Source organism: Maylandia zebra, linkage group LG7 (assembly GCF_041146795.1).
Source record: "Maylandia zebra isolate NMK-2024a linkage group LG7, Mzebra_GT3a, whole genome shotgun sequence".
Classification (NCBI taxonomy): Eukaryota; Metazoa; Chordata; class Actinopteri; order Cichliformes; family Cichlidae; genus Maylandia; species Maylandia zebra.
In genome coordinates, this window is record NC_135173.1 from 5,706,583 (window position 1) to 5,734,010 (window position 27,428).

Consider the following 27,428-nt stretch of genomic DNA (forward strand, 5'->3'; position numbering starts at 1 on the left):
ATCCCTATTTACAGCTCAATGGTCATATTGTTGCACTGATGGAACCACTTAATTTGGCTTGTCAGCATGGCTTTGAGCATGTCTAGATGTTAGATCTTTTATCCATCTTGTTGAAGTTTACAAATGAGCAGCACAGTTCATGGTTGAAGTAACACTTTTAAAAAATATCTGTTGATGTTCAAATAGTAAGACCTAAAACCTTAAGTTCAGACATTCTGTTCACGTTAGTAGTCCCTACATGGAGGTTCAGATCTAATCTTTGTGGCTTTCCATTCTGGGTTTTTGGCTTGACTTCTGACAGTGGAACAATGCAGAAATTAGACTTTCAGCACAGGCATTGCAATTACATGTCACACTTTTAAATGCTTGTTTTCCGATCTTAGTTTTACTCACTTACTTTTAAGCCAGTTCTAAGGGAGCAGTTGGAGGACAGGAGTAGCCCATTATTACCCTACATATCTTTCTAGTAAAGAAAATAGTTTCTCACGTAACTTTGTATCTTAGTGTGTTCTGTAATTGTTCTCAGTCAGTGACTTCAGGACGCTACATTTACACAGCTGATAAGGTTACTTCCCTTTTTAGCCCCAGCTGAAGACCACCTCTGACCTGTGCCCCCCTAAAGCCAGGGGTTGCCAAAGGTGTCAGAGGGATGTTGGCCAGACCTCACTTCACTTGTCTACCAAGGTCTGTGATTTTTCAGGCTGAAAGGTGTGTGACTGGGTGTGTGCATGACTGCGTATGAAAGAGAGGCTTAGCTTCTGTTGCCTTTTAATTCAGAACCATAACGATTTGAACACAAATACTGCAGTGTATGGTCACTTTAGTGAATACTAAGATTTTAAATGGCAGCAGCTTCGACTTATGAATGCTTCTCTGTCCATGCTCCACATAGGTTGTACAAACTTGTATGCTAACTTGTCAAATGCTAGATTATTTTAAGCCCAAATATTAATACCCACTTCAAGTTTCTGAATGGTTCTTTGTCCTACAAAAAAAATCTGTTTAGATAAGATCATTAGGAGGGTTTGCCAGGGCTAGAAAATGTATATTTTTAACACTGTGTACTGTAGTCAGTGGAGCTGACCAAAACTAATCATGGTGATTCAACAGAGATATACACATATACAGTAATAAAATTGTGTCATCAGTTTTACAGTTATTCTCTCTCTCAAATCCTGGTCAATGCCGTGTTAAAGACGGAATGCCAAGAAACAAAAGAATGGGGCTGTGCGGGTGACGTTGGAAGTGTGGAAAAACAGGTGTTTTGGAGCCTTTACATATGGAAAACAAGAGGTCAGGTCTATGAGTGAAGGATCACATCTGGCCAATGGATTCCACTGGAGAGGAATGAAGCACGAGTGTGGTCGTTTGTGGTGTCAAAGACAAGAGACGGTGGGAGTGATATACGCCCAAAGACAGCTCTTTCAAACACTGTACTATTGTGTGATTGTCCACATTCCAGTCTCCACAAAGGGACAAGTCTATAGCCTCCTAAACCAGAGTCAGAGCTCCTTCTTTGCCAGGGGAAGTGTCTTTGAAGCCCCCTTTCCTTGACTCTCTGATCCATCCACCCTGTAATGAATGAAGAGGCTGTTAAAGGAGGAGAGGCAGGTGTTTACGTGTGTGTGTGTGTGTGTGTGTGTGTGTGTGTGTGTGTGCGCGTGCATGCTGTGTGTGAGAAGTCTCAAGTTTTCTATCAGCTCAGTGAGAATATGCAGCAATGTATTGTGTCTTTCACACGCTCTCTTTACAGTAGACAAAACAGATTAACACACACAGACCAATTATGGTCAAAGAATGTATTTTTTGCCAGTGGGAAGAAGAAGTTAAACCGAAAAGTTAAAATCTAAAAATCACACAGATGTTCTTGCCTTGTTATGTATGACAGTTATTTTCTGAGAGTTTAAAATGCAGTCTGAAAGCCTGGCATGCCTAACATGCTCTGAATAGGTAAGTTCCCAAGGACGGTGATATGAGAAGCAGTAATGTCCTCCAGAGTCTAGATATCCAGCCTATTAATATTGCTACAAAGCATTTCTGCTGAACAAGTTATTCAAGTAGAACAAACTGTTGCACTGAGAGATAACACAAGAGTAACAGAGTGAGGGTCGAGGCACAAGAAGGAAGGCAAGGATGCATCAACTTTCATCAGCTCTTCCGTCAGAGTTTTTGGCATATTGTCCTTGCAGATTGCGGTTTATACTTTAGTTTTTCAATTTTGAAACTGAAACCATGTAACACCACTTATAAAGACACATGGAGTGACAGGCTCCCTGGACTACATTCAAAAAACTTTCTGCACACCAAAAAGTTAGTTGTTGGATTGTTCTGACCTTCTTTCGACAGCATGTCAAACATAGTCGTGAGTGATAGCTTGGCTAAGCTAGGAGCAGCAGTAACGCTCCTGAGAGATGGTTGAGATGGGCTGGGAACTGCCATAGGCTTTGTGGTAAGTTTCAGCTTTGATTTGTTGCCGAGATTCCCCACATGACATTTGCAAGGTCAGCCTCAGAAATGGAACCATAATGACCACAAAAGAATGAATCCCTTGTGTCACTTCTCTTCCCGTGCCTCGCTCTCTTCATAGTCTCAGATATTCCTGCCTTTCCCCCAGTTCCTCTTCAGTTATATTCTTTTTTTTTTCTACATGACTCATTTGTCTTCCTATAAAGCTCTGCGACCTAAGTCCCTTTCCTCCCTGCCCTCATCCTATCATCTTATCCTCTGCTTCTCCCAGAGAAAAATAATTCACATAGTACTGGAGCTGCTGGTACTCATATTATTTAGTGGTGGTGGAGACAGGCCCTGGTTGGCTTTCAGACCTACATCAGGCCCAAATGACGCAGGCTCGGGTTCAGGGTGAGGCAAGCAACGGGGTGGGACTGTGAGAAACACTAAGTGGTTTTAACCATTTGCCACAGCTTTGAAATATTACAGAATAAATTGAAGCTGTGTTAACATTTTTAAAGATTCTGCTTCAGATCTTCTTGCAACATGCTAATATAGGCTTAATATTCTTGAAAGGTCAACAAGCATCGTGTTTAAAGAGCTTCAGTTTTTCAGTTTGAGGCTGGTACGCTTCACAACTGAAACCAGGTCGATGTTAGTAATGGGTTTCTCTTTTTAAGTTAAGGTTTTGAGGAAAGAAATAACATCAATTTGACTTTTTTGTTAATAAATCCAACTACAGGGAGTCAAAATAACTGTTAACTTTTATAGCACTGCTCGTTTCTAAAGACAAGTCTTGCACCTTCATATTCATATTTTTACTCACCCACAGTAACAAGACAGATCTTTCAAAATTGCTTTTACAGCTTGAACTAAGCTATATTTGAATGAGTTCTTCTGATTGCACATGACAAACAGCATACTACTCTGACTTTGAGGCCACTGTGGCTATAGTGTCCACAAAGCATGACTGTGTACACACAGTAAAGCACCTGAGGTGTATTCCATCTACAGAGGAAGAGAAACTGAAATCATCAGACTCCTGTCTCACATGTATGCAGCATGGGTTTTAACAAACTTCCCTCAACTTTCCTTGGAAAGATTGCCAAAGGCCTTTGTAGAATACTGTAGAAACCCCCCCAAATTCCCATGAGGCCTTTCTATATAAAATCACAGCTGACGTTGCACGTGATGCACATTTGCATTCTTTTATCTGGACAGATGACAGTGTATTGGTGTGTTTGTGCTCATCCGTGATTAGGAATGAGTTGGAGCTTGTGTATAATTTGTTTGTGTGGCATGTAGCAGTAGTAGTCTGCCACAGCCAGCCGTTTCTATTGTGTTGGAATGGGGAGTCAGCACATATAATACGAGTCAGATGGTGCAGAGAAAGTACGAGAGAGAGAGACTAGATTTCCCCTTTGGCAGAAGTCAGTGTATCATGTACCCTGTGTTGAGTAATCCAGTGCTAACACCTTTAGATATTCAAGCTGTCAGGTCCCCCTGATTACAAATTGCACTGAGGTGACTGCTACTGTCTGGGCGGGGGACTCGTCTCAGTCATAAATCATGCAGTATAATAAGAACAAATCCTGCTAACCTGTTTGGGCAGAGACTCAGTGCAATACAGTACTTACTGAAACACACTGTGACTCTGGCACATGACTCTATCAATGAGGCAGCATATTTAGAATCAGTCATGATCACATGTCAAAGTTATTTAGTCTTTGATGAACTCCACCCATTGGCGCTGACCGCTACATGGTTTTCACACATTCACTGCACCCTTCAACATTTCTAGACATTAGTTGATGGAAAAGCAAATGTCAGATGCAGTCAGATCAGACACTGAACACCCTATAACCTTAACCCTTCACCCTGTAATCTTTAATTGTGTTGATATGTGAGACACAAGTAATTGTCCAGTGAATTCACAGAGAGCAATGTTTCTTGTTTGTCTTGCACGCTCCATGCAGGCAGAACCATCACTTAAACCAAACAAAGTGTTTCCTGTAGTGCGAAGCCCTTTGAAGTGGATTATCTTCAGTTAGGTGCTATATGAGAGAAAGGACATCTTGATACAATGCCCCTATCTTATTCTTCCAACAGTTTACCTCCAAAGATGGCTTGTGGTAGTTGTGTGTCACTTTCAAAGGCCTCTGTTGCCTCTTGTCTATACTTATATGAAAGACCAGAAACAAGATTGTAAGTATGAAGCCTGCCATATTTTTCATATGTGTTTACATCATTTCAAAAATATGAAATATACTGAATATATTATACCCAGGCATTTTGGTGTATCTGAAGGCTTTAAAACAAAAGTATATATCCAAAAATGTATGTGTGGTTTCCCTTGGTGTTCTTTCAACATTCCTCCTTTGCCTTCCTTGATTCTGTCAGCAGTAAAAGTATCGTTATCTCTTGCTGGCATGTATCACTAAAAAGAAGAGGCTGTAGTGTAAGATGATGGGATTTTTTTTCAACATGTTTCAGCAGTTTTTTTTCTTTCAACATCCCCACTCTGATTCCAGTGAGAACGCAGCACTTGCCGGAAGCACATGGGAATGTCATTTTAGGGACGGTAGCCCATGTTTTCCCTTTTGGGAGAGAAGGGAGAGTTTAAGATGATGCAGCTTTTTTTCCTCTGGCTTCATAAATAAATCACAAACCTGCTCTGATCATCTTTCCTCTTTTCCATTTCTCTTTTTCATCCTCGGCCCCTTATTTCCTCTGGCTTGGCAGAAAGCTTGCTTCATATTCAGAAGCCAAAATAAAGGTTAACTTTTGGGCAGCTAACTGTATTCAGATCAATTAGATGCACAGTAGCTACCTCTGCTTTCAACCAAAAAGACTAAAAACAAACCAGGCAAAACTAATTACCGTAATTGTCGGGCTATAAGCCGCTACTTTTTGCACAAGCTTTGAACCCTGCGGCTTTTAGTCAGGTGCGGCTTTTCTATGGATTTTCCATGATTTTTGTCATATCGTAAGACGATTTGTTTTGTGTGTTCCGCTGTTGTACGGCACTACGTTGCCTGGCGGAAGGATCGAGGTTCAAGAGTGGTATGTTAGTCACATGTCCGTCCGCCAGGCAACGTAGTGCCGTACGAAGTAGCGCGAAAAACAAACTTCAAAGTAGCGCTACGCATTCAGCGGGAGGCGTGGATGACGAGCGGCGATAAACTTGCGAAAAGCAAGTTATGCCCAACTCCACCGGTGGATTCTGACATCGTGGAAAAGTGCGAAAACATCCACGATCACCAACGGATTTTGAAGGGCTGGACTGCTGCATGATGGAGAGGAGGACACCGCCACGGCCCTTCTGAGGGTGTTCGACTCTGACACTGACAACGAGGATTTCTTTGGTTTTGAAAGTGACAACGAAGGAGAGAAGTGGAGAGTGGATGACGAAGCCATCCTGAGCCTGTTCGTTTCCGACATTGGAGAAGAGGACTTTGGTGGTTTTAGAGCGCAGGAAGAAGAGAAAGATGGTGAATGACTGACTTTTCTTCTCCGTGTCACTTCACCTGAGCCTAAAAGGTAGTCCGAATCTATTTTTCTGGTGTGCTGTAGGTTACTGTTATGTACTACATGTGCAAATATGTACCCATAACTTGTTTTTCAAAATATTAATAAAAGGGGTGTGTCTCCAAACAGCCATCTCTTTCCTGACAATTCCCTTTGTGCATATTCTCTTACATATGATAAGTCAACATTGAAACACCTGCGGCTTTTAGTCAGGTGCGGCTAATGTATGTACAAAACAGGATTTTCCCCTGATTTTAGCTTGTGCGGCTAATATTCAGGTGCGCTTTGTAGTCCGGGAAATACGGTAAGCTGGGAGCTTTACCCAGGAGATCTTTTCTGAAAGACAGAAAAGGCCACTCTGTGTTCTTACTTTGACTGGTCGCTACTGTTATCCATTTTAGTTGGAACACAGCAATTAAAGCAGTGAAAGAACAGGACATTATGTCGTTATGCAAGAAATGATTGTATCTCCTTGCCTGCTCATCTGACAACCAGGGTTTTTTTTTTTTGTTGTTGTAACATTACATATTCAAACTGTCGGAGATGGTTGGGTTGGACTAACTGGGTCTGCTGAGTGTTTATTCAAAGAGGAAATGCCAAATGTGTTCATGATTGGCCATAGTTTCATCAGTAGCTGTGCCTCATAATTTAGTACAATTATGAATTTTGTCTCACAACTCGTGAAATTGTATTATTTTAATGTGCTGGAAACAACCATGTTATAATGTTTGCTTATGTATTTCAATTAAGATGTTTCCCGATTAGTTGTGTTTTTTTCACTTCCTCTTTTTGCATGATAAAATCTAAAACTATAAAGGATGTATTTAGCAAGTGCTGCTAAGCACGTCCGCTGTATGGGTTATAACAGGGGTAGGCAACTCCAAGCCTCGAGTGCTGCAGGTTTTAGATGTGTCCATGATCCATCACAGCTGATTTAAAGGGCTAAATGACTCCTCAGCATTTCTGAAGTTCTCCAGAGGCCTGGTAATGAACTAATCATTTGATTCAGGTGTGTTAACCCAGGGTGCGATCTAAAACCTGCAGGACACCGGCACTCGAGGCCTGGAGTTGCCTACCCCTGGGTTATAATGAAGGTTGCTGTGTGTGCTACCATAATTTTTTATCCTTATCTACCAGTATACCTCTGTCTCACTTACTGTTCCTTCATACATCAGACAAATCAGTCTCAACCATCATGCATCTACTAACTTTGCAACCCTTATTCCTTTACAGACATACAACATATGTCTTTTCTGCGGTGGTAAAATAATCACATGTTAGTAATGTTAAAGGCAAGTATTTGGAATAACACAAAATTCATAACTTTGTTTTGGTTTTACTCAACATGTGTCTAAAACAGTTTTGATTGGTTTTGTTTGCATTAGCCTCATGTCACTATGTGCTCTGTTTACTTTCCTGAATGTGCTGAGAGCAAGGCTCAGATTCCCTTGTGTGTTTGGTTGCCCTCAGTGGTGTGGATTACATGTTATAAGGATTACGACGGCTGCAGTGAGCAAATACCGGTCGTGTAGGGATTTCTACAACAGCAGTCCTGATGGATATTTCAGAAGTTATGGACGTTGATTTAAATGATTCATATCATATCTAAATATCTGTTCCTTTTTGCTTCTGTGCCTGTAGGTGTTTTGTCCCTCCCAGCCCATTTCAGTCCCTACACAGAGAACCAACAGTCGTCTGTGGACAGCAGGGAGGATGCTTATGCCCAGCTGGAGCTGAGGACACTGGAACAGTCACTGCTGGCTACCTGTGTAGGCAGCATCTCTGAACTCAGTGAGTATACATATTGTAAATAGTGTTTGTGGTCCTGATTAGAAGCATTTTTTCACATTATGTTTTAATTGATTAAATTCCTCTGAGCTGTGAAGCTACACAGTATCCTTGCCAGAAAAGACAAGTACCAGTTCCCAGAAATAATAAAATGTCCTGACTTTAAAAAAAATGTTGGTGCTTGACCACAAATGCTTTTTTCTTGCTCTTCTCTTAAAGACACATAACCTTTTATTTTTTAATTCAACAGAAAATAATAGTTCAGACAGCAAAGTAGGCAACAAAGATAACATATAATTATCACTTTCTGTCCCGAGTCTCATTGTGTGCCTGAATCTGCAAGTCATCTAATGCCGGCTCTTCTAAAAATAAACAGCGGATCAGTTTATCTACACATGGAGCTCTGGAGAATAAAGTCACAGTGCCTCAGATTGTACATTTGTCATCTGTAATTTGTTTGCAAAGCAGTACACAGTCTTTTTTTCAGTGAAGTTGGTCCACAATGCAACACTTGGACTGTGTCAGCATGCCTCAGACTTTATTGACTTTATTAGAGCCTGCTGTCAGTCTGAATACAATTGCATCCGTCTTTTCTTCTGATGTTTTCCTTTGGATTGATGTAGTAATACAAAGTATAAAGCCGCTGAAAAGCCTGGTACTTATTTGTCCATTAGGTATTAGACCTTGAATGATTGGACGGATTCTTTGTTTAAACATAGACAACTCTAGACATTCATACGCATCGTGGATGGTAAACACAGAGTCATGCAGGCACACAGCTTTACTGTACTCTACAGTACGTGTGGTCTGTTGAAACTGCAGGCTGCGAGGGAGTTGGCAGCAATGAGGGGTAGGAATAACAAGTAAGATAAAAACAGGAATAGAGTTAGTTTGAGAGATGGAAGTTTGTATGGCAGAGGATTCAATTTAAGGAGCGAGTGGGTTTAGAGGTGTGGAGAGTCAGGAGGAAATGATGGAGAGGTAGAGAGGTGAAGATGGAGAGTTTTGGGGCATGCACAGAGGAAACGTGGATATTAGAGTTGGACGGAGCAGGGATACATTTCCTTCTCTAAATGAGCTAACACTTTGCTGTTTGTTCCTAAAGCACAAGGCCACGGTTCATACACCGCTGAAGTTAGTGAGGCATTAAGAAAGTATACACATGCACTCAGACAAAGACACACTCTTTCTCTCAGTAGTCTCTTTGTGCAACATCTCTCTGGTGGGGTGAATTTGTGCTGTTCTGGGCAGGGCTGATATCCAGACCAATTCACACCTAGAAACACACACAGGTTTGTGTCCGCTAATTCACATACACGCCGCAAAAACACGGTGGGTTTGGCACTCTGATCCTAGCCCAAGACACCAGGCAGACACAGGAGCATCTGTACCAAGCTGCCCGGCTTTACTTGATCACTCAACTGGACTTGGCCAGACACACAAACACACACCATACACAAACATGGTGGATAACTGATAGTAGGCTACAGCACATTTCAACTATATGGCCAAAATTGTAGGGGAAGCAGCATAATAAACACACTGGCTATGGGAAAATGCAGCTTTCACAAAGACTCCAATATATCTGTAATCTAAGAGTGAAGTTATTCATAGGCATCTGACCCCCGGAGCTCAGTTTTGCTTCAAGGCACAATATATTCTGGAAAGGAGAGGCTCTCCATCATGGCCAATGATTCCTACGAGACCTCCTGGAGCAACTGCTGGTGGTGGTTATCACAAAGGGGGCCCTTCAGCTTTAAGTGGGGTCTGTTTTGGGAGGGTTACCCAGCCTAATCCTCTAGAAGTACCCCAAACCTCTTAATGCTGACACACAAACACACTCGCACTGTTGAATTCTTCACCCTTAGCTGATGTGCTGTCTTTTTACCCGGGGGTAATTATGCTAAATGAGTGTTACAAGATCCCAAGTTCATCCTGGGCTCCCTCGTTCACACCGCCTCTCCCTGCCCCTCCTCCATTTCCCTGTCCCTGTGACGACTGTCCACTTTACACTTTCTTTAATGCCTAAGATCTCTTTTCCTGTCGGTCTGGCTCTCTCTCTCTCTTTTTTTTTTTTTAAGAATTTTTGCATATCACACTGAACATATTTTAAGCAAAATGTACTTTTATTCAGTTGCGCATAGTTCACTGCTAGAGTATAAACTGATGAATCATGTGATGAGCACCATTATACAAACAGCTTTCATTTAAGTGTTCGCTGTCAAATCGCTATATTCTACTTTCTGAAAAGACTTAATGTTAGCATTGCTATTATCACGTGACTGACGCATAACTTTCACGGTAGAGGGTTTTTAACTACTCTGCTACTACATGAACAGTTCAGTAGAGCCTTGATCATGGGTGAATGGCTATTTAGACTGGTCGTCTGGCTTTGCTAATGACAAATACCACTAGAGACATGGTTGGAGGGGGGAATCCAGTTTGACTGAGAGCCCATGGGGCTTTTAATGTAAACAGTTTTGAATATGCCACTCATTTATGTCCATAAACTGATTTTTCATACTGCACTACAGAATCAGGAAAATCATTTTTAACCTTCAGTTTTTTAAATTACATATGACTTGTTAACTATTAATGTTTCTGTGGTTCCAGGTGACTTGGTGTCCCGTGCAATGCACCACATGCAGCGCCTAAGCTCAGTACGTTCAGGGCTGAGCCCTGCCCGCCACGCCCGTCCTCAACAGCCTGTGTCCTGGTCGCCTGACGCCCTCCACACCCTTTACTACTTCCTGCGTTGCCCACAAATGGAGTCCATGGAGAATCCCAATCTGGATCCCCCACGCATGGCACTTAGCAAAGAGAGGTGGGAATAATGCATGACTGGACACAAGCAGTTTAGATGCTCCCTCTCTGGGTGCAAAATAGGCGGTGAAATTACAGATCTAATCTTAATCATTGACCCTGTTCCATTTTGTTTTCGACCCCCCCCTTTCACAGAAAATAAGTGGTACTCCTGATTTGCCCTTTTATCCATTTGATGCTTATCTCCCTAAATACATTTGTAATTTCAAATGATTCGGTTTGATTCATGAAGCTGACCAAAATACAGTCAATGCCAGAAGTGTAGCCACTGCAAATAAACAAACCCAAATTGAAACCTTCAAAAATGAACAAATGGGTTCTCAATGAAGTGAAAAGCTTTTTGCAGGCAACACTTCACTTTCATCCTTTTCCTAATCCCATTAGCCTTTGTTCATTTAAGTGTTAACTTTCTGTTGTTGAATTACAAGCAAGAAAAGGCTTCTAGGTGTCAGCAGTAGTGCGATAGAAGGGTGACTTGCACCTTTAGAGTGTAAATTAGGCTGAAGACTGGTGTTTAAAAGAATTTTAAGAGGTGGAAATAGTCTGTAATTTTGTTAGGGTCTGCTCAATCTTCCTTAGTTGCATTGAGAAAGTCTGGCAGTTTTTGTGTTCCCTTTATTTCCTGTTGTTTCTTGGAATGAAAATGTTTGCTCAGTCTGGACACAGTGCAGCACATTCCACTTGTTTTTTAATTAAAAGTTGGGGCTTTATCTACAAACCTTCCATACCAACCCCTTCCGTATGTTTGGAGGTGTCTCTGGGAAATTACAGCGTTTCTTGCTTTTTTTGCTTTCTACAGAAGTAACTGTTGAGTAACACTCAACCGAGTCACGTCTCTATTCTCCAAAAATGTGATAAAACGTTCGAAAACATTGCATTACATCACTGTTGTTCACAGTGGTTTGCAGTTCTGATACTGTGATATTCAGCACTTCACATAAATGTGATGGATTATGTGCCTTCGGTTAAGGTAACATGACAAAAGTAGTTGTGCCTGCCAACACACATGAGGTCTGCTCTCAGAAAGAAATCTTCAATTATGTTTTTGTGCCAGAAATGTAAAAACTGGCAGCAATAGGTGTTCGCGGCTTAATTACATTTTTTATACTGATTTATACAGGCATGTCTAAAGGTAACATAAGCATATATAAACGTGCTGGCGCTCCCACTAAGGTGTGAGTGTTCAGTTTGCAGCAGTAAATCAGTTAATGTTGTTGACGAGATTTTGCCCTTTAATGCTGATAATGAAAATCACATGTTAGGATTATGATGAAGGCATAGCATCTGTCAGGTGATCATAGTTACATGAATGTTTTCACAGTGAAATCACCAAAAATATCCACCTTGTCTTCCCTTCATTACACGTTTGTATGGAAATAAACCCAGCTGCCTCCTGTGCATTTAATAAAAAGCAGACAAAGTGCATGTGAGACAAAGTCCCCGTTAGCTTCAAAGTGAACACAACAGCAAATATACACCCTTTTCTTTCACCTGGCTGTTGTTATAAATCCTCAGATGTTTTTAATGCTGGATGTATATCAGCCTAGTTTATGTGTCCAGGATAAAACAGTTTGGCATCCCATCATACTTTATGCTTTTTTTCTTTCTTGACAGCTGCTGCACACAGGTTTGCCTTTCTGCATGTTCATATTCCTATCTCTTTGTGACTGCGTGTCTGTGAATGTTAGAGAACACACTCAGGTGGTGTGAAAACCTGGTAGTGATTACAATACGAGTGCCTGGTAATGATACAGGCTTCTCTCCTTCAGTGGGCCTCTCCCTCTATCTGGCTCAGCCTCTATTAAGAGCTGTGTAAAACCTTTGGTGGAAACCCAAAACCACCAGATCTGTGTGGGCCACATCGTCAGACATTAGAGGGAGCCTGGTGAGAGCCTTATTGCCGAATCCTTGAGAGTACAAGAGAAACCCTCTTTGTTTTGATCCTCTTAAAGCTGGTGCTTAGTTGTGAGTAATAATCTTGTTTTGGAGTAAGAGGGCGCTTAAAGCGTGGGAGGGCAGATATTATTGTCTTATTTTCACACTCCACTATTTAAACATACAGAAAAAAGTTGATCAAAAACAATGAACTTTTTTTTGGTTTTTTACTATTATTGCAACTTCACTAAAAAGCAGCACTTCCAACATTCTTCTAAACAGACCCCCTACTCCTCTGCTTCCTCAAGGAAAAGAGATTATTTTAATAATGGAGCTTACTTCTAACTGCATTTACATCAGCTATGGTTATGTCTCCATTCATATCTGAGCCTTTACGATTGCAATCTGAAACAAGATCAGTGGTTAACCTTGACCCTTTGGCAAATTGTGATGAGGTCCGCTTTAAAAGCTGATTTAAGTTCCTTTCGGGTTATAGGTTTTATAAGACACATGGGGCCAGTGTAGCGTGTGTGATTTTTGCCTCCTAGGTAGAAAAGCCTTTGCTTTTCATTTTGGACAGGTCAGCGTTCGAACACACCTGACCATGATTTGAGCTCACTGTCTTTATGACCTACCAGATGGTGGTAAGCAACGCACCATGAATCAAAGCTAACGTTTACATGCTCACGTGTTGGAGAGTTTGTGTGTGTTGGTGTTTCTATATCCTGCTGTTCTCTGTATGAAGCCTTAGTATGAGAGGTCAGTAAGCTAGCCAGAGGCACTATCTGGTTTCGGTCTTAACAGGCTCTGTGGCTTTTGATGTTGCAGAGACTCTGATGAAGCTAAAATTTGCGTTTCAGGCAGAGGGGCATAACCCGGACACGTACGAGGGTCAAAAGGAAGGCGTATGTTTTTAAAAAAAAAAAAAAAAAAAAAAAAAAGGAGATTGATCCTATAGGAGAGATAGGATGGGACATTATAAGTGTGCATCTGTCAGCAGTACATGTCTGGCTAATTGGTATAAGAATGCAGCTAAATATCTTGTCAAACACTATTGTCCATTATTAATAGAAAAACTCTACCTTTAATGTTGGCTGATTGACAAAAGGAAGGACAGAGGGGGAAAATCTGGATAACTGTAGCAAAGTTGGCTCTAGTTAGTGTCTGATTGCAGGCGTGCAGTCAAGTAGTAGGGTGGATACCTATGACATTCAGGAAGCCACACACAAATGAACAGACACACTCACACAGCCCAATTTGTGTTGAGTGGAGGCCATTAAGGGAGAAATAAACATTGATTCCCAAGCCCATTGAGCCCATCCTCAGAAACGTGACATTCTTATCACTCTGCACCCTCTGAACTACCCACAGACTACCGCCCAACCCCCGTCTTCATTTCGACATACCCCACCTGCTATCTCCCAAACACTTAAAACCTTCATTATATGCACCTACCAGTCACACTTAATCATCCCTCCTCCCCTTGATCCCCTTGTCTGCTTGTTAACTGTCACGCCTGGGTGACAGCAGAAGCTCCTCCCTTTGACTGACTAGCTACTGATAAAGTACTGAGGCAACATCTGAGAGAATAGCTCGAGAAAAAGACTTGAAGAGCTGACAGCAGAGGAGCTGCAGATGCCCAAAATTCAGTTAAGGCCTCAAATGTCAGCAAAAAAAGTTATTATTAGACTCTGCAGAACAGTGTTAATTATCAAACAAGCATGGCTTTATTATTAACCACTAATTTCATACAGTCTAGCTAAGAAAATCTTTATTATTTATGTAAGTTGGGATGCAGCTGTTTGTTCAATTTATGTTATATCAGATTCATGTTTTAAAAGCTCCACATCAATTGTGAGGAGGAGAGCCATTTTGCAATATACATTATTAACAAACCCGTGATGAACGAGTGCTCTTGTGCAGAAGGTTCTTTGCTATAGGAAGCCTCCTACTGCTTTTTAAAGTAAGCACAGTAAGGAGAGTAAATGGCACAGCAGTGCTACTGACAGTAACTATAATCCCAAAATACATTGCTGTGTTCTTGTATACTGCCCATGCTTTTGCTACCATGGATATTCATTATGTAAGTCTTTCATTTTCCAAGAACAAAGGAATGGCCACTGATAAAAAACAATGTCTCAGCATGAGAAAGGCAGTCTAATAACACAGAGACGTTGTTCAAACAATCATTAACGGCTCTTAAATGAGGCTTCATATGATCAAAAGCAAACAGCAGTCACATTCCTGCTAATTTGTCATTGTTCACAAACACATTTTATTCACATATGGTGGGAGAGAGGCGCAGACGAGAAGGGACTGATAACAGATAACAAGCTAGACTATAAAAGGACAAATGCAAAGACGGCAATCAAACAATGACTTTCAAAGTGCCACGTTCACAAACATGACAGCAGACCAAATGTTGTGTCCTCGTGGTTTTTTTTCCCCCACATATACTTCTTCAGGAATAACAACACTGTTACTTCAGCTTTAGGTCACAATTTTTAATTTCAGGTGATTCTTTCTGTTTTTGTTGAAGATCTTGGTTAAACATAAGTAGCCGCTATCTTGTATTTTTACATGACCGCCGCAAAGATTAAATGGTAAATGGCCTGTATTTGTATAGCGCTTTACTAGTCCCTAAGGACCCCAATGGGTTTTACGCAACCAGTCATCTGCCCGATTAACACACTGGTGATGGTAAGCTACATTGTAGCCACAGCCACCCTGGGGCGCACTGACAGAGGCGAGGCTGCCGGACACTGGCGCCACCGGGCCCTCTGACCACCACCAGTGGGCAACGGGTGAAGTGTCTTGCCCAAGGACACAACGACCAAGACTGTCCAAGCCGGGGCTCAACCCGGCAACCTTCCGATTACAAGGCGAACTCCCAACTCTGGCGATCTAGTCATATAGAAACATCTGTTTCTTGAGCCTTAGAGGGATGACATCAGCGAGAATGCCAGCTGAGATTAGGAAAGATGACTCGTGCTGTGAAATGAATGTGGGTTGGTGATGTAAGTCATCTGGCTGAAGACAGTCTATGAGTTAATTCCCAAAGTGACTGAATTATGAGTGTTTAAGTTTACACTCCCCACTAAAGTCATCTAGTCTTTCACAGAGCCTCATCTTTTACTGGCTCCGTTCAATAAAGATTTGAATTTACTGGTTTACAAGGTCACTTTCTGTGTACATACAGGGAAATACTCATGTCTGTTACCTAGCAGTGAGTGGTACTCATTATCATAACCAGTAATAATTGGACCAAAGCAAACAGATGGTGAATGATTTCTCTTTTTTTGCTCATAGGCCTTTTCTGTTGCTGCCACCTTTAATGGAGTGGATGAGGGTGGCCATAGTTCATGCCGAGCATCGCAGGAGTTTATTAGTGGACAGCGATGATGTCAGACAGACGGCGAGGCTTCTCCTTCCGGGATTGGACTGTGAGCCGAGACAACTGAAGTAAGTGAGAACACTCATTCACCTCACTCGCTCTGCTGGGATGAAAGTGCTTAAAATAAAAATACAAACCTTACTAATAATTTCAGGAAAAGAAAAACTAAGACTGATGTTTTCTTTGAGCTGGACGTCTGTCGTTTAATCATTGTATTTAACAAATGATTGTATGCGGTAAATTAATCTTTGTTAACTATTGTGTGGCTCATTAACTTTACTTCTTTCTATAGAAAGCATCATTAACATATGTAAGCCACAAGGTGCATAAAACAAGCATCTTAGAAAAGCGACCGAGTAGATCCTAATAAATTAGCCATCAGCTCTCAGAAATTAATTGGTAACTGGTTATTTATTCAGTTTTAATTTTGTTTCAGGCCTGAGTGTTGCTTCAGCTCCTTCAAGCGTCTCGACTCCAAAGCTGCCTCTGATAAGTTCCACCTTGATTTGGGTTTTCGGATGCTCAACTGCGGTCGCACAGATCTTATTGGCCAAGCAATCGATCTACTGGGACCAGATGGGGTGAACAGTATGGATGACCAGGTATTTAAATTTTATTTAATTTATGTTGTGGAGATATAAATGTAAGCCGTTAGCTCGAGCAAACCACCTCTCATTTGGGGACACAAAGCAGGCCCCTTATACAATACGATAAATCTCAAGGAAATTGCTGTAAGTCCATGAAATATCCTTAGAAGTGATGGAAACATAGCTTTGTGTTATAACTTGTTCAAAGCTTCATGCATTTGCTTCTACTCTTGTTTTCATTACAGGGTATGACCCCTCTGATGTACGCCTGCGCAGCTGGAGACGAAGCCCTCGTCCAGATGCTGATTGATGCTGGGGCCAACCTTGACGTGGCGGTAAATATGCTTAAGTATTTCCAATGTTGTCAAATCTGTCTTAATTTAAGCACATTTTGTATCCCTTTACATCTATAAACAGGAAAGGTTTCCATTATTAAAGCATGTAAGAGGCTCTTATGAATGTAATGTTTTCTCTGTGTGCGTGTGTTTGTGATCTTGGTGTGTAATACTGATTTAATCTGTGTTGCCAGGTACCACCCTGCTCCCCCAAGCACCCATCTGTGCATCCTGATAGTCGACACTGGGCAGCCCTCACCTTTGCAGTGTTGCATGGACACATTTCTGTGGTGCAGGTCCGAAACACATACATAAACAAGCTACATGTTGCTTGTTTATGTCACAATGACCCTTACAAGATGTCAAATATTGTTTAATATAACAGAGGTAATGTGCCTTTGCAGCTTCTTTTGGATGCAGGAGCCAATGTGGAGGGGGCTGCAGTCCGCAATGGACAGGAGAGTACAGCAGACACTCCACTGCAGCTGGCTTCAGCAGCAGGTGGGCAAACACACAAGGAACAGCTAATGTTAGAGTGGTGTCCATCTCACAGTGGGTCTGTGTTATGGCCACTAAATTACCACTTACTGTATTATTATAGAGGCGAAAAGTCAGTTGGAAGGTTTGACAAAGGAAAAGATTTTGTTGTACAGCTTGTCTATCACCTTTGTTAAAAGCGGTAATAATAACTTTATTGGTTATTTGTAACTAACAGAGTGTTAGGTCCAAGGACCACCTAGAGTAACACTTGGATTAACTTGTGACTCAGCAGGAGGAATGAGGAAATGAGAGAGTAAATGAAGGGGCAGTGACAGCAGCAGTGTGCCGCTTGTGGTTGTTTAGTAGTCTGTGGCCTGCATTCCTCTGTGGGATCATCTGAAAGCAACATGTAGCTTGAGTAAAGAAAACACACGCTCTTCATAGCAGCAGTGACAGTGTGTAAATAGTGCCTGCAATGAATGTGTTGGCTGTTTAAATATGCCAAATGAAATGTGATAAATTTTCATTTATGTTTGTGGTGTATAAATGTTTAAAATGGGCCTAAACCAGTAACAAACAAAAATGTTGACATTTTGGGAATAAAGATGAATAAAAAATAAGCACAAGGATAATAAATTATCTGCAAGTTTATGAACAAAGTGGAAATATTTATCTATTTGTGCTTCTCAGGCAACTATGAGATGGTGAGTTTGCTACTGGCACGAGGCGCTGACCCCTTATCAAAGAACCATGGTGGAAACGCCCTTACATCATCCCTCTATGAGGACATGAACTGCTTCAGTCATGCTGCTGCACATGGACACAGGTATGTATCCCCCAGTCTGAAAACTAGTACTGGAAGACCAGCTGTAAACATTTGCACACGTAGCACAGAAATAATGCATCTGTCAGCTTTATATTACACATGACTAGAGTTAGAGTTTGTGCTGTGAGGATAGATTCAAACGTTTTATCGTGTGATTTAGGAAGAGCTTGAAGGTTTTGTAGTGTGAAAGGAAAGTTTAAGGTGTCATTCTATTCAGAGTCAATTTGTTTCTGAAGACCAGCTGGTGGTGTAAACTTCTCCACCTGTTCACTCTGTCTGTGTGAACACGATGTAGACTCAACACTTTACATTGCTCAGTGAGGGTGATAGATTACGTAATGAGAGAGGAGACTCCAGGGTTGCAGAATTGGAAGTACGTGTTGCCATTTTGGCAGATATTAATGATCCTCCACCTTCTAACTTTCTTTTCTTGTTTCCTTCCTTGCATGCCCTTTCTGCCCTCGTTCTACTCCCTATTTATCTTGTCAGGAACGTGCTGAGAAAGCTACTGACTCAGCCGCAGCAAGTCAAAGACGATGTCCTGTCTCTGGAGGAGATCCTGGCTGAGGGGGTTGAAGATGAGACGGCTGGGATCTGCCCTTTCGTCCATCTTTCCCCTCTTCCTAACTCTTCCAATGGTCCCCTGCCGATGCCAGAAGTGGGCATACCAAGGCTCTGCAAAGCCAGGATGAAGGCTCTCCAAGAGGCCAGCTACTACAGCGCCGAGCATGGCTACCTGGACGTCACCATGGAGCTGCATGCTATGGGTACTTTTCAAATGGCAAGAAGAGGATGTGCCTACTTTTCCAGTTTATAGAACCAAATAATAAATCCTTTCTATTTAACCAGGCGTGCCATGGAAACTACACGTGTGGCTGGAATCTCTTCGCTGCGCCCAGCAGCAGTCCAGGACAGGGGTCACCCTCTCCCTCCTCAAAGACTTTAACACAATCAAAGAGGAGGACTACTGTGAGGAACTGGTCACCACAGGCCTGCCCCTTATGTTCAATATTTTGCGCACCACAAAGGTACAGTCAAACACGATCATGAGTATGATTTTCACACTTTTTCAGTATTAAACAGATTTAATTATACATTTCTCTTCTTCTCGTTCTATTACTTTCCTTCAGAGTGACGCCATTACACAGCAGTTGGCAGCTATTTTTAGTCACTGTTTTGGCCCAGCACCCCTCCCAGCCATCCCTGAGATGAAGGCAACTCTTTCAGCACAGTTGGGTAAGGAAACTATGATCCTTTAGAGTATATGGATATACATGCTCAGAGTTCCAAGAGGATAGCCTTTTACTGGCACCGATTTCAGTATTGGCTAGTGATAATTAGTCATTTTGACATCTAAAACACCAGTAAATCCTTAAATACAGTTTTCTTAAGCCTAAAGTCACTGTCAACAGATTCCTTATACAGTGATACAAACCCTAAAACAACACAAATGTAACACTTGGGCTGTAAATTAGATTTTTTTTCATGAATATTAGTTAGTAAAAGAGTGTCTGATATATTTGTTTTGGTAATCTTATCAGCAGTAATGTGTACAGAATGACTCTGCTGTTACTAGAACGTTATGGGTTTTATGCATGTGCTGATGTTTTTCTACAGACCCACACTTTCTGAATAACCAAGAGATGTCAGATGTGACATTTGTGGTTGAGGGAAAACCATTCTACGCACACAGAGTGCTTCTGGTTACTGCCTCTGACCGGTGAGTGCAGAAAGGTACAAGAGTGCATTTTAAGGCTTTTGATAAGACCTTACTTAAAGGGTTTTATTTTGCTCTAGATTCAAGTCTTTGCTGGCATCATATGGATCAGATGGAAGCTCCGATAAGGAGATTGAGATCAGCGATGTCAAGTACAACATATTTCAGGTAAGAAACACATTCCCTATTTAGATGTGTTGCATATGACAAAACAGACATTATTTAGATCAAATTGCTCATAAAGAAACCTCTGTACAGATGATGATGTCATACCTGTATTGTGGAGGAACTGAGTCACTGAAAAAGAAGGTGTCTGACTTACTAGAGGTAAGAATTGTTAATCGCATTAATCTGTCTCAGGGTTGGTATCTTAGAAATCCCAGCTTTAGTTCTACATCTTCACATGAATTACTCATTCTTGCTGACAGTGGAGATTGTTCTTTTTTTGTTTTGTTTTTTTATTTGAGTTTAGCTACAAGCTTGACATAGACAAGTTTGTGTTCATAGCAACAATTGAGCTCAATCGTCCCGTCTGGCCAATCCTTTCTAAGCATGAAGCTGTTACTTTGATTTTGAAATATAGTACCCTTATCACAAGTACACAAGCTGGGCTTTCAAATATGTCCTGTGTTTTTGTGCATTTATCAATTTAAAAATCGTTTTCTCTTCATTTTTTCATTAGTTTTTATCAACAATTCGTAGCTTCTTGAACTGAAAACAAAGGAAAATTCCAAATACATGTTACACAAAGTTAAATATTGCTTGTATGCAAACAGAATGAAAGGATGCATGACATTATTTTTCCTCCATTAAAGTGGTCATGTTTTCTCCTGCAGCTGTTGTCAGCTGCTAGTTTGTTCCAGTTGGGGGCGCTACAGAGACATTGTGAACTCATCTGCTCTCAACATATCAGCCTAGATAATGCAGTCAGCATCTACAAAACTGCTAAGGTAACAATTACTGGTAGACTTGGATTGCACTACTGTGAGTGCAGTACATATGTATACATCAGTGCTATTTCAGGCATGAAAATATGACGTTGATATAAAAGTTGTTTTGATCATTTAGGTTTACATAAATTAGGTTTATAAAATTTGGTCATTTCACTGTCCTTTCTTCTGTCAGGTTAATGGTTCGGTGGAGCTGAGCTCGTTGTGTGAAGGTTACTTCTTGCAGCAGATGCCTGCCCTGCTGGAAAGAGAGAGTTTTAGGAGCTTGCTGTTGGGACCCCCGGGGGCCCGACAAGGAAACAACTCCACTTCTACGCTGACGCACAGCCGGGGTGACTCACTTGTGGAGGAGCTGGAGACCACCCTGGCTCGACGACTTCGCTCTCTCTACGTCACTTCCCGTGTCTGAAGACAACATGGCAGATGCTGCTGAGAGAGGACAGAAATAAGTGGATAAATGTGGCAATTAAGAAGTCTCACCTTTTCACTGATACAGAATCAGATCTGAAGTGTTTCAAATACAGAAGTTTTCTTGGTAAAATCTGATTTGTGTGTGTTAAGGAGCAATATTTTGACACGGGCACAGATTGGTGAGATGCCTGGCAGTGATTTACTCTGTGGGCAACTCGGCATTTCATACTTTGTGCCAAGCACTCCATGAAAATGTTTTTTGTGACGTACAGCGTTCCGAAGAAGAAAATATGCCTTTTCTCCAGGGCTCACGAGGCTTTACTGGACAAGCAACAAGTTGAAAGTCTGAATAATAAGACAATGCTGCCCTCTAATGGACAAAGCTTGCAACATAAATAATTGCCCTGGAGGATTGGGATCAGTGGCAGCCTCAGTTTTGACTGAAGCAATGTAAAGTGATTACAGACTGAAGCCTTTATTGAAGAATTGAGTGAGGTGGCCTTTTGATGCTGGACTTTAAACTTTCTGTTCTATAGTATTGCATAGTGGGAGCAAGGCTGCAGCCTTAAACTCCCTGCATCAATGTAAGCTTTGGATTAACAAATCTACTTTTTTAATGTAAAAGCTTTTATTGTCTGTTTGTTTTTGTTTTTTTTAAGTACGATGAGAGTAATGAAAATTTCAGAAGAGTGGGATGGACATTTTCTATTTAATGAGAAAAAGATGTGAGAGTATTTAACGGGGTGTCCCCTTTTTTATTTTAATCAAAGCAGATTATTAGTATGGAAAAAATGCTTCTGCTGTTTTACCAGGTACGCTCTAACAGTTTATTAAGCTTGTGTATGCTGAGGTTTAATGCTTCGACACAGGTACAGCTGCGGAGGCTAACATGGGATTTGGACGACAAGAGTCTGTTTTTGTGCTGGATACATTATTAAACCTGGTAAACAAATCATTTAATGTGTGAATTGTTTTGGACTCACCTGGAATCGGGGAAAACGGCAGATTTACAAATGAGGAAGCCTACAAAATGGAAATAATTACATATGAAATACAATCTTACCACAAATCCATGGCATGTGACATAATGAGGGGGGGAAAAAAAATCTACTGCATATGAAACCTTTTTCCTCTCTGGTCTACACTTACCCTTGCTTGCACAGGTAGAAATAAGGATAACAAACACACCATAACTGAATGAGTTTATTTGTTTCAGCACTGAAGATGCTCACAGTTATGTTTTATGGAGATTACAGTCAGTTTTGCTCCTGCTCTGTCAAAAGACCCATGTAGGCCTCTGAATCATTAGATATCCTTAGTGCTGCTAGCTTCCCATTGTAGAAAACAGAAAGGAGGGCGCATATCAGGGTATTGCTTTGTGTTTGTAGTACTGGTATCCCCTCCCTGTGCCTCTACTACTAACGGGTAGAGAGAGCCCAGACCTCAGAGCCTTCCAGAGAGAGGTACAGAGTTGAGGAAGCATCCTTCAAAAACTTTGTGCACAAGATAAGGAGGAGGAGGAGGAGGACGAAGGGAAAGATCAGCAGGGCCAAGGGAACAATTTAAAAGAAAAAAAGAGCCAGAAATAAAAGCAGAAAAGGTGGGAAAGTAAGGGACAGACAGAAGGGGAATTTAAATTTTAAAAGGTAGTTTTGTGGAAAGAGAAGTGATGAAGGCTGAGAGAAGGAGTGAGTTTGGCATGGAACATTAACACTAAAGCCATGCAAAGAAAAGCTCATGTTTTGACATGCACACAGCAATACAAGCTAAAAGCACAGAGCAGGAATCCCCAGCATTGTTGAGAAAACAATCAACCCCCACGGTTTGTCTGTCTATTTACAAAGAGAAGAAGCAGATCAGGATCTGTGGTGTTCTTCTCCTCCAGCCTGGCCTACACGCACAATAATATGAAACTGACAAATATCAATAGAAGAGCATATTCCCTCTCCAAAAAGAGGCTAAGTCTACATTCTTAAATTACTGGTAAATCATTTTTTTCCAAGAGTTCCCACAAGTTCTCTTTCCCTCTGCAGAGAGAGCATGGAAAAGAGAATTTATGACTTGTCAAAGTTCACATAATTCAGTTAAAGTCAGACCAAAGCAAAGGAAATAAAAGTTCTTTTTTTTTCTTTAAATGTCCCATTTACGAACACACAAGAGGGTAATAAATAACATTCAACTGACCTAACAGCTTTGTTCATATAAATAGCCAAGATATAATAAATTAGGAAATCAAACAGTGAGATGAACAAACATGAATAAATAAGGACAACAATACAAAAATATCCACAGTTGCATTTATCACGTCATTTTTTCGTTTGTTTCTCTACTCCTACTGCTGGTAAGTGAGACTAGAGAGAGGTATAAATGAAAAGCAAAGAAGAAATGCTGCAGATAATAGGAAACAGGAATGTCTGGATCATTATTGGGTCAATCAAACAAAGACGTACATGATCATGTAACAAAAATACACAGAATTTAAAATGACAGTAAGTGGCAGGCTCAGGTTTACCAACCTGTTCCTATGGTATCTAAACAGTGTCACAACTAGACATTTCTTTTTTTTTTCTTTTTTTACATAAGAAATGATATCAGTCTGTACAACAGAATAGATCATTCATTTTAAATACCCGAATATCCACCCACTTCCCTCCCCCCACCCTATACTATCATTTAATATCTCCCGCTGCCCTGTTCTTCTCGCACCCAACTCCTCTCTGAAAACACAATTCCAGTCTGTTTTGCAGCAATAGTATTAAGTCTAATAAAGTCAGTATTTCAAACCCAGTTCTTCACAAAGAAAGTACATTATAATAAAAAGCAAACAAATACAATCCAGCAAGCATCCGTGTCGGCTGTTTGGGCTTTCCACAAAACTCCTCTCCCTTCTCTCCTCCTCGTGTTTCTGCATGTTGTCTTCTTTTTTTTAAAATGTTGTTCATCATTGTTGATACATCCCAGAGTTTTTGTGCATACTGGATCTGTGCGTGTATGTTTTGTGTATGTGGCGTCTGTAGTGTTTTTGAATAATGCTCGTTTTCCAATTAGCAAATGCTCCTTGAGGTCAGAGAACGGTGATAGCTGGTGAGGGGAGCGAGTGGTCTTGTTTTTATTGGGATGTGTGTGCTTGTGTGTTTCTAAGAACAAGAACACTACAGGATTTTTTTTTTGTCTACTTCTACTGATGGCTGCCAGGGGTGGAGTCAGGGTGCAGAGGAAGATGAAGGTAGAAGTCTGCATGAAGGGTCTGTTTCCATGGTAACCCCTCCCCCAGCACACCGCTATAAGAAGAGTCCTCCGTCAACAATTGTCCGTCTCTCTTGGCACGCTGGAGGGGTGTGGAGGGGTGGTCGAGGGAGGGCGAATGGAGCAGGGAGCAGGAGGATGGACTTTAATAGGTTTTCTGGATAATTCCTGGTATCAGAAACAAGTCAGGTCATCACACAGGTTAGCAGCAGCATGGGAGCAAACAACTGAGGCCCACAGGTGATTAGATGGTTAGGGTACAGGGGTGGTAATGATGGTGGACACTGAGGGGTAATGGAAAGGGGAGTGGAATGGCAAGGGTGTGTGTCTGTTGTGTTGGTGCAACATGTTGTTTGCAAAATATCACTTTGATTCTTTTAATATATTTCTATCTATATAAAGTCATTTTATAGAAAAGATGTCCATAAATGATTTATATATATATATCTAGCTATGTACAGATAGCATATTCTCTCTGTGTCTCTGGCTTAAAGTGATACTGGGATGGCTACAAAGCGCCACGGTCTAAGATTCCTCTGGTGTCCCCACAGATGCCACCGACAAGTGGGCTCTGTCTCGGCCTGCAGCAGGGAATTTGGTGTCATTATTTTCTGGGTCATGCCTCCGGACGTGCATGGGTGAGGGGCAGTGCTTGGAGGGCGTGCCAGGGGGGTAGGGCACCTGTCCATTCTTCTCGTCTGAAAAAAGTTGTTTAATTACGTCAAAGAAGTTACTCAATGGGCTGCCTAGGTACACAGATGGGAAGAAAAGAGGACAAAAAAGGGGGGAAAGAGAGAAGACAGAAGAAACAAACTAATGAACAATGGGGTTCACAGGATAGAGAGATGGCTACATATAAGGCAGAGCGAGCAGAGGTGAGGAGGTGGTAGACCCACGTACACTGTGCAAGGATGAGAACTGCCGAAGCAGCCGTGTTTAGACCACATAATGCATTAGCCTCGGCAAATCATGCATACGTTTCAGCGCAATCCACGGAAAAAAACACAAGTGCCCATTAAGTCGATATAGTGACCAGTGTGTCTGAACGAGTTTGGCTGGCCAGAAGCAGGACAGACAAGATGATAGAAGCGAAAAATGAGAAAGCGTGGAAATTCAAGAAAACACTTCCTGTCAAAGAAGCATTACTGCTCCCCCTGAAACATAAAAAGTCTTGGAAACCTGTCCTCCAGCATCAAACGTCTGACACATCCTCAATGTAGGTGTGTCAGACGTTTGGTTTGACATACTAATCATGAGTCGTGTTTTTGCCAGCTAGAAGCTGGCAAGCTTTTTATTTTTCCTTCAACCTCAAGGAAACAGCATCACTTTTAGACTACTGTAATTCCCTCTACAGGGACCACATCCAAAAAAACATCTCTGATTGTTTAAACTTAGCTGTCAGATTTCTAACAGATTCAGAGAAGTTACTTCCATCCATGCTACACCACACTAGCCACCTGTTATACACAGAATTGGCCTTAAACTTAAATTTCATTCATTTTATTTTTAAATACTTATACAACCTCAGTCCCATCTCCATTACAGACATACACACACCTTATGAACCTGCCCACTCCTCATGACAGAGCCTTCCGAATTACATAGAGTTCTGTATCCATTTCCTCCTTACCAGAGGAAATTAGATTTGGAAGTGTCTACTTTTAAATCACTCCTCAAATTTTACTTCATTGTAAACTATTTATGCTGTATTCTCTAATACACAATTTTACTGTGTTTTGATATCATAACCATAGCACTGAAGGGCAACATAGACTTCTCATTAGTGAGGCTGTCTACCTTGTGGTAATTGTTCATAGTGACATACATAACACAGTAAGAGACCTGAATGGACCTCAGAAAGAGGAAACACGTGCAGTGTGTGTACGTATGGACAACAGTACGCATGCATATAAGCATTAAGTACACCAAACATAAGAAATGAAGCAAAGAGGTGATGGTCCGCATAAGCGTGACTGATCAGTCACAAACAAGACTGTTTCTGACTTCTTTGCAGTCCAAGCAAACAGTTATAGCATCAGTAAAAAAAGAAAAAACAGACTGATGAGCTACACGGACAATAAACCGCACAAACATGCTGCGTCTACACATCAGCAAAATGTAGATTATAAAATAGAATTTCTTGAGGTAAAACATTCTGTTATCAGTCTGTATGTACTTCCAGTATGATGACTGCCTGCAGTATTGTGTAAATTAGAAAATTTGTCATATACGGATTAATGAGCAATTGCATGCAAGTGCACATGTGAGAAGGCCAGTAGTAGTTTCTACTGATCCATTATCCTGCAGGAATGTGGCTGTAGCTAACTTCTTCCCCATGTTTATACTTCTAATTCCACATTAGTCAATTAACTCTTTCCCAATCCGGATTGGGAATCCGTGTTTTGAAAAGACTACAACAGACCACATAATATTGCCTTTTCTCAAAAGCATCTTTATCTGAATGAATATACCTACATTTTACTTCCTGCATTCCTCCATACTTTAACTCTTCATAAGTACAGGTCTCAGAAATGCTGTCATCACTAGTGATTAGGGGCATTAATAACCAGGTTTTGACAAAGCCCTTTGACACAATGTTATGCAAATCAATTTCTATTCTTAATTACAGTCACTGACTTTTATTTTTAAATCCCTTTTGTTCACGTACTACTAGAGGTGTGTAAGTGGGTCAAAGTAAATAGAGAGGAGGAGAATAAGATTGTTTTCATGCTGATTGCTTCTCAGCGTGATGCCGTAAAGACATTAATTCATTCAACTAGCCTTTGTCAAAAATAACTTACTTTGACTTTTAATACCAACTGTATCATCTCGGACAACACAAACTAAAAGTAGTGTACTTTTCAGTATCTATCCATCTATTGCTTTAAGCGGTTCTCATATTATACTCCAACAATGTCATCTCTCCTACAGAGACGGCCCACTACGTCAAAACCCCCACCACCATTAAAACCTAATCTAATGTAACTTATTGTAATTTTACCCTTCCCACACCTCAGCCT

At 41.2% G+C, this 27,428-nt stretch overlaps 2 protein-coding genes across 15 annotated transcripts in view; one reads left to right on the forward strand and one right to left on the reverse strand.

The window, feature by feature from the left end:
* The window catches only part of abtb2b (ankyrin repeat and BTB (POZ) domain containing 2b), a 40,836-nt gene extending 18,719 nt beyond the window's left edge, over positions 1–22,117 (forward strand). For 2 of the 3 annotated variants that reach the window (XM_004563387.4, XM_014409683.4), the window contains exons 2-17: positions 7,618–7,767; positions 10,378–10,588; positions 15,772–15,924; positions 16,293–16,458; positions 16,689–16,778; positions 16,973–17,074; positions 17,183–17,279; positions 17,949–18,084; positions 18,574–18,851; positions 18,934–19,112; positions 19,215–19,320; positions 19,702–19,804; positions 19,882–19,969; positions 20,060–20,128; positions 20,638–20,751; positions 20,927–22,117. In XM_004563387.4, the coding sequence (XP_004563444.1) occupies positions 7,618–7,767; positions 10,378–10,588; positions 15,772–15,924; positions 16,293–16,458; positions 16,689–16,778; positions 16,973–17,074; positions 17,183–17,279; positions 17,949–18,084; positions 18,574–18,851; positions 18,934–19,112; positions 19,215–19,320; positions 19,702–19,804; positions 19,882–19,969; positions 20,060–20,128; positions 20,638–20,751; positions 20,927–21,160 (2,276 nt within the window). In that variant the 3' untranslated portion in view covers positions 21,161–22,117. Of the gene's footprint in view, positions 1–582; positions 685–7,617; positions 7,768–10,377; positions 10,589–15,771; positions 15,925–16,292; positions 16,459–16,688; positions 16,779–16,972; positions 17,075–17,182; positions 17,280–17,948; positions 18,085–18,573; positions 18,852–18,933; positions 19,113–19,214; positions 19,321–19,701; positions 19,805–19,881; positions 19,970–20,059; positions 20,129–20,637; positions 20,752–20,926 lie in introns of all 3 variants that reach the window. The other variant, XM_014409684.4, reaches the window with a different exon arrangement.
* The window catches only part of brsk2a (BR serine/threonine kinase 2a), a 173,990-nt gene continuing 167,600 nt past the window's right edge, over positions 21,039–27,428 (reverse strand). For 8 of the 12 annotated variants that reach the window (XM_012922500.4, XM_004563382.5, XM_004563379.5 and 5 more), the window contains one exon: positions 22,348–25,154. In XM_012922500.4, the coding sequence (XP_012777954.3) occupies positions 24,934–25,154 (221 nt within the window). In that variant the 3' untranslated portion in view covers positions 22,348–24,933. Of the gene's footprint in view, positions 21,178–22,145; positions 22,186–22,347; positions 25,155–27,428 lie in introns of those variants that run through there. The other 4 variants (XM_012922501.4, XM_012922507.4, XM_076885613.1 and 1 more) reach the window with 3 other exon arrangements.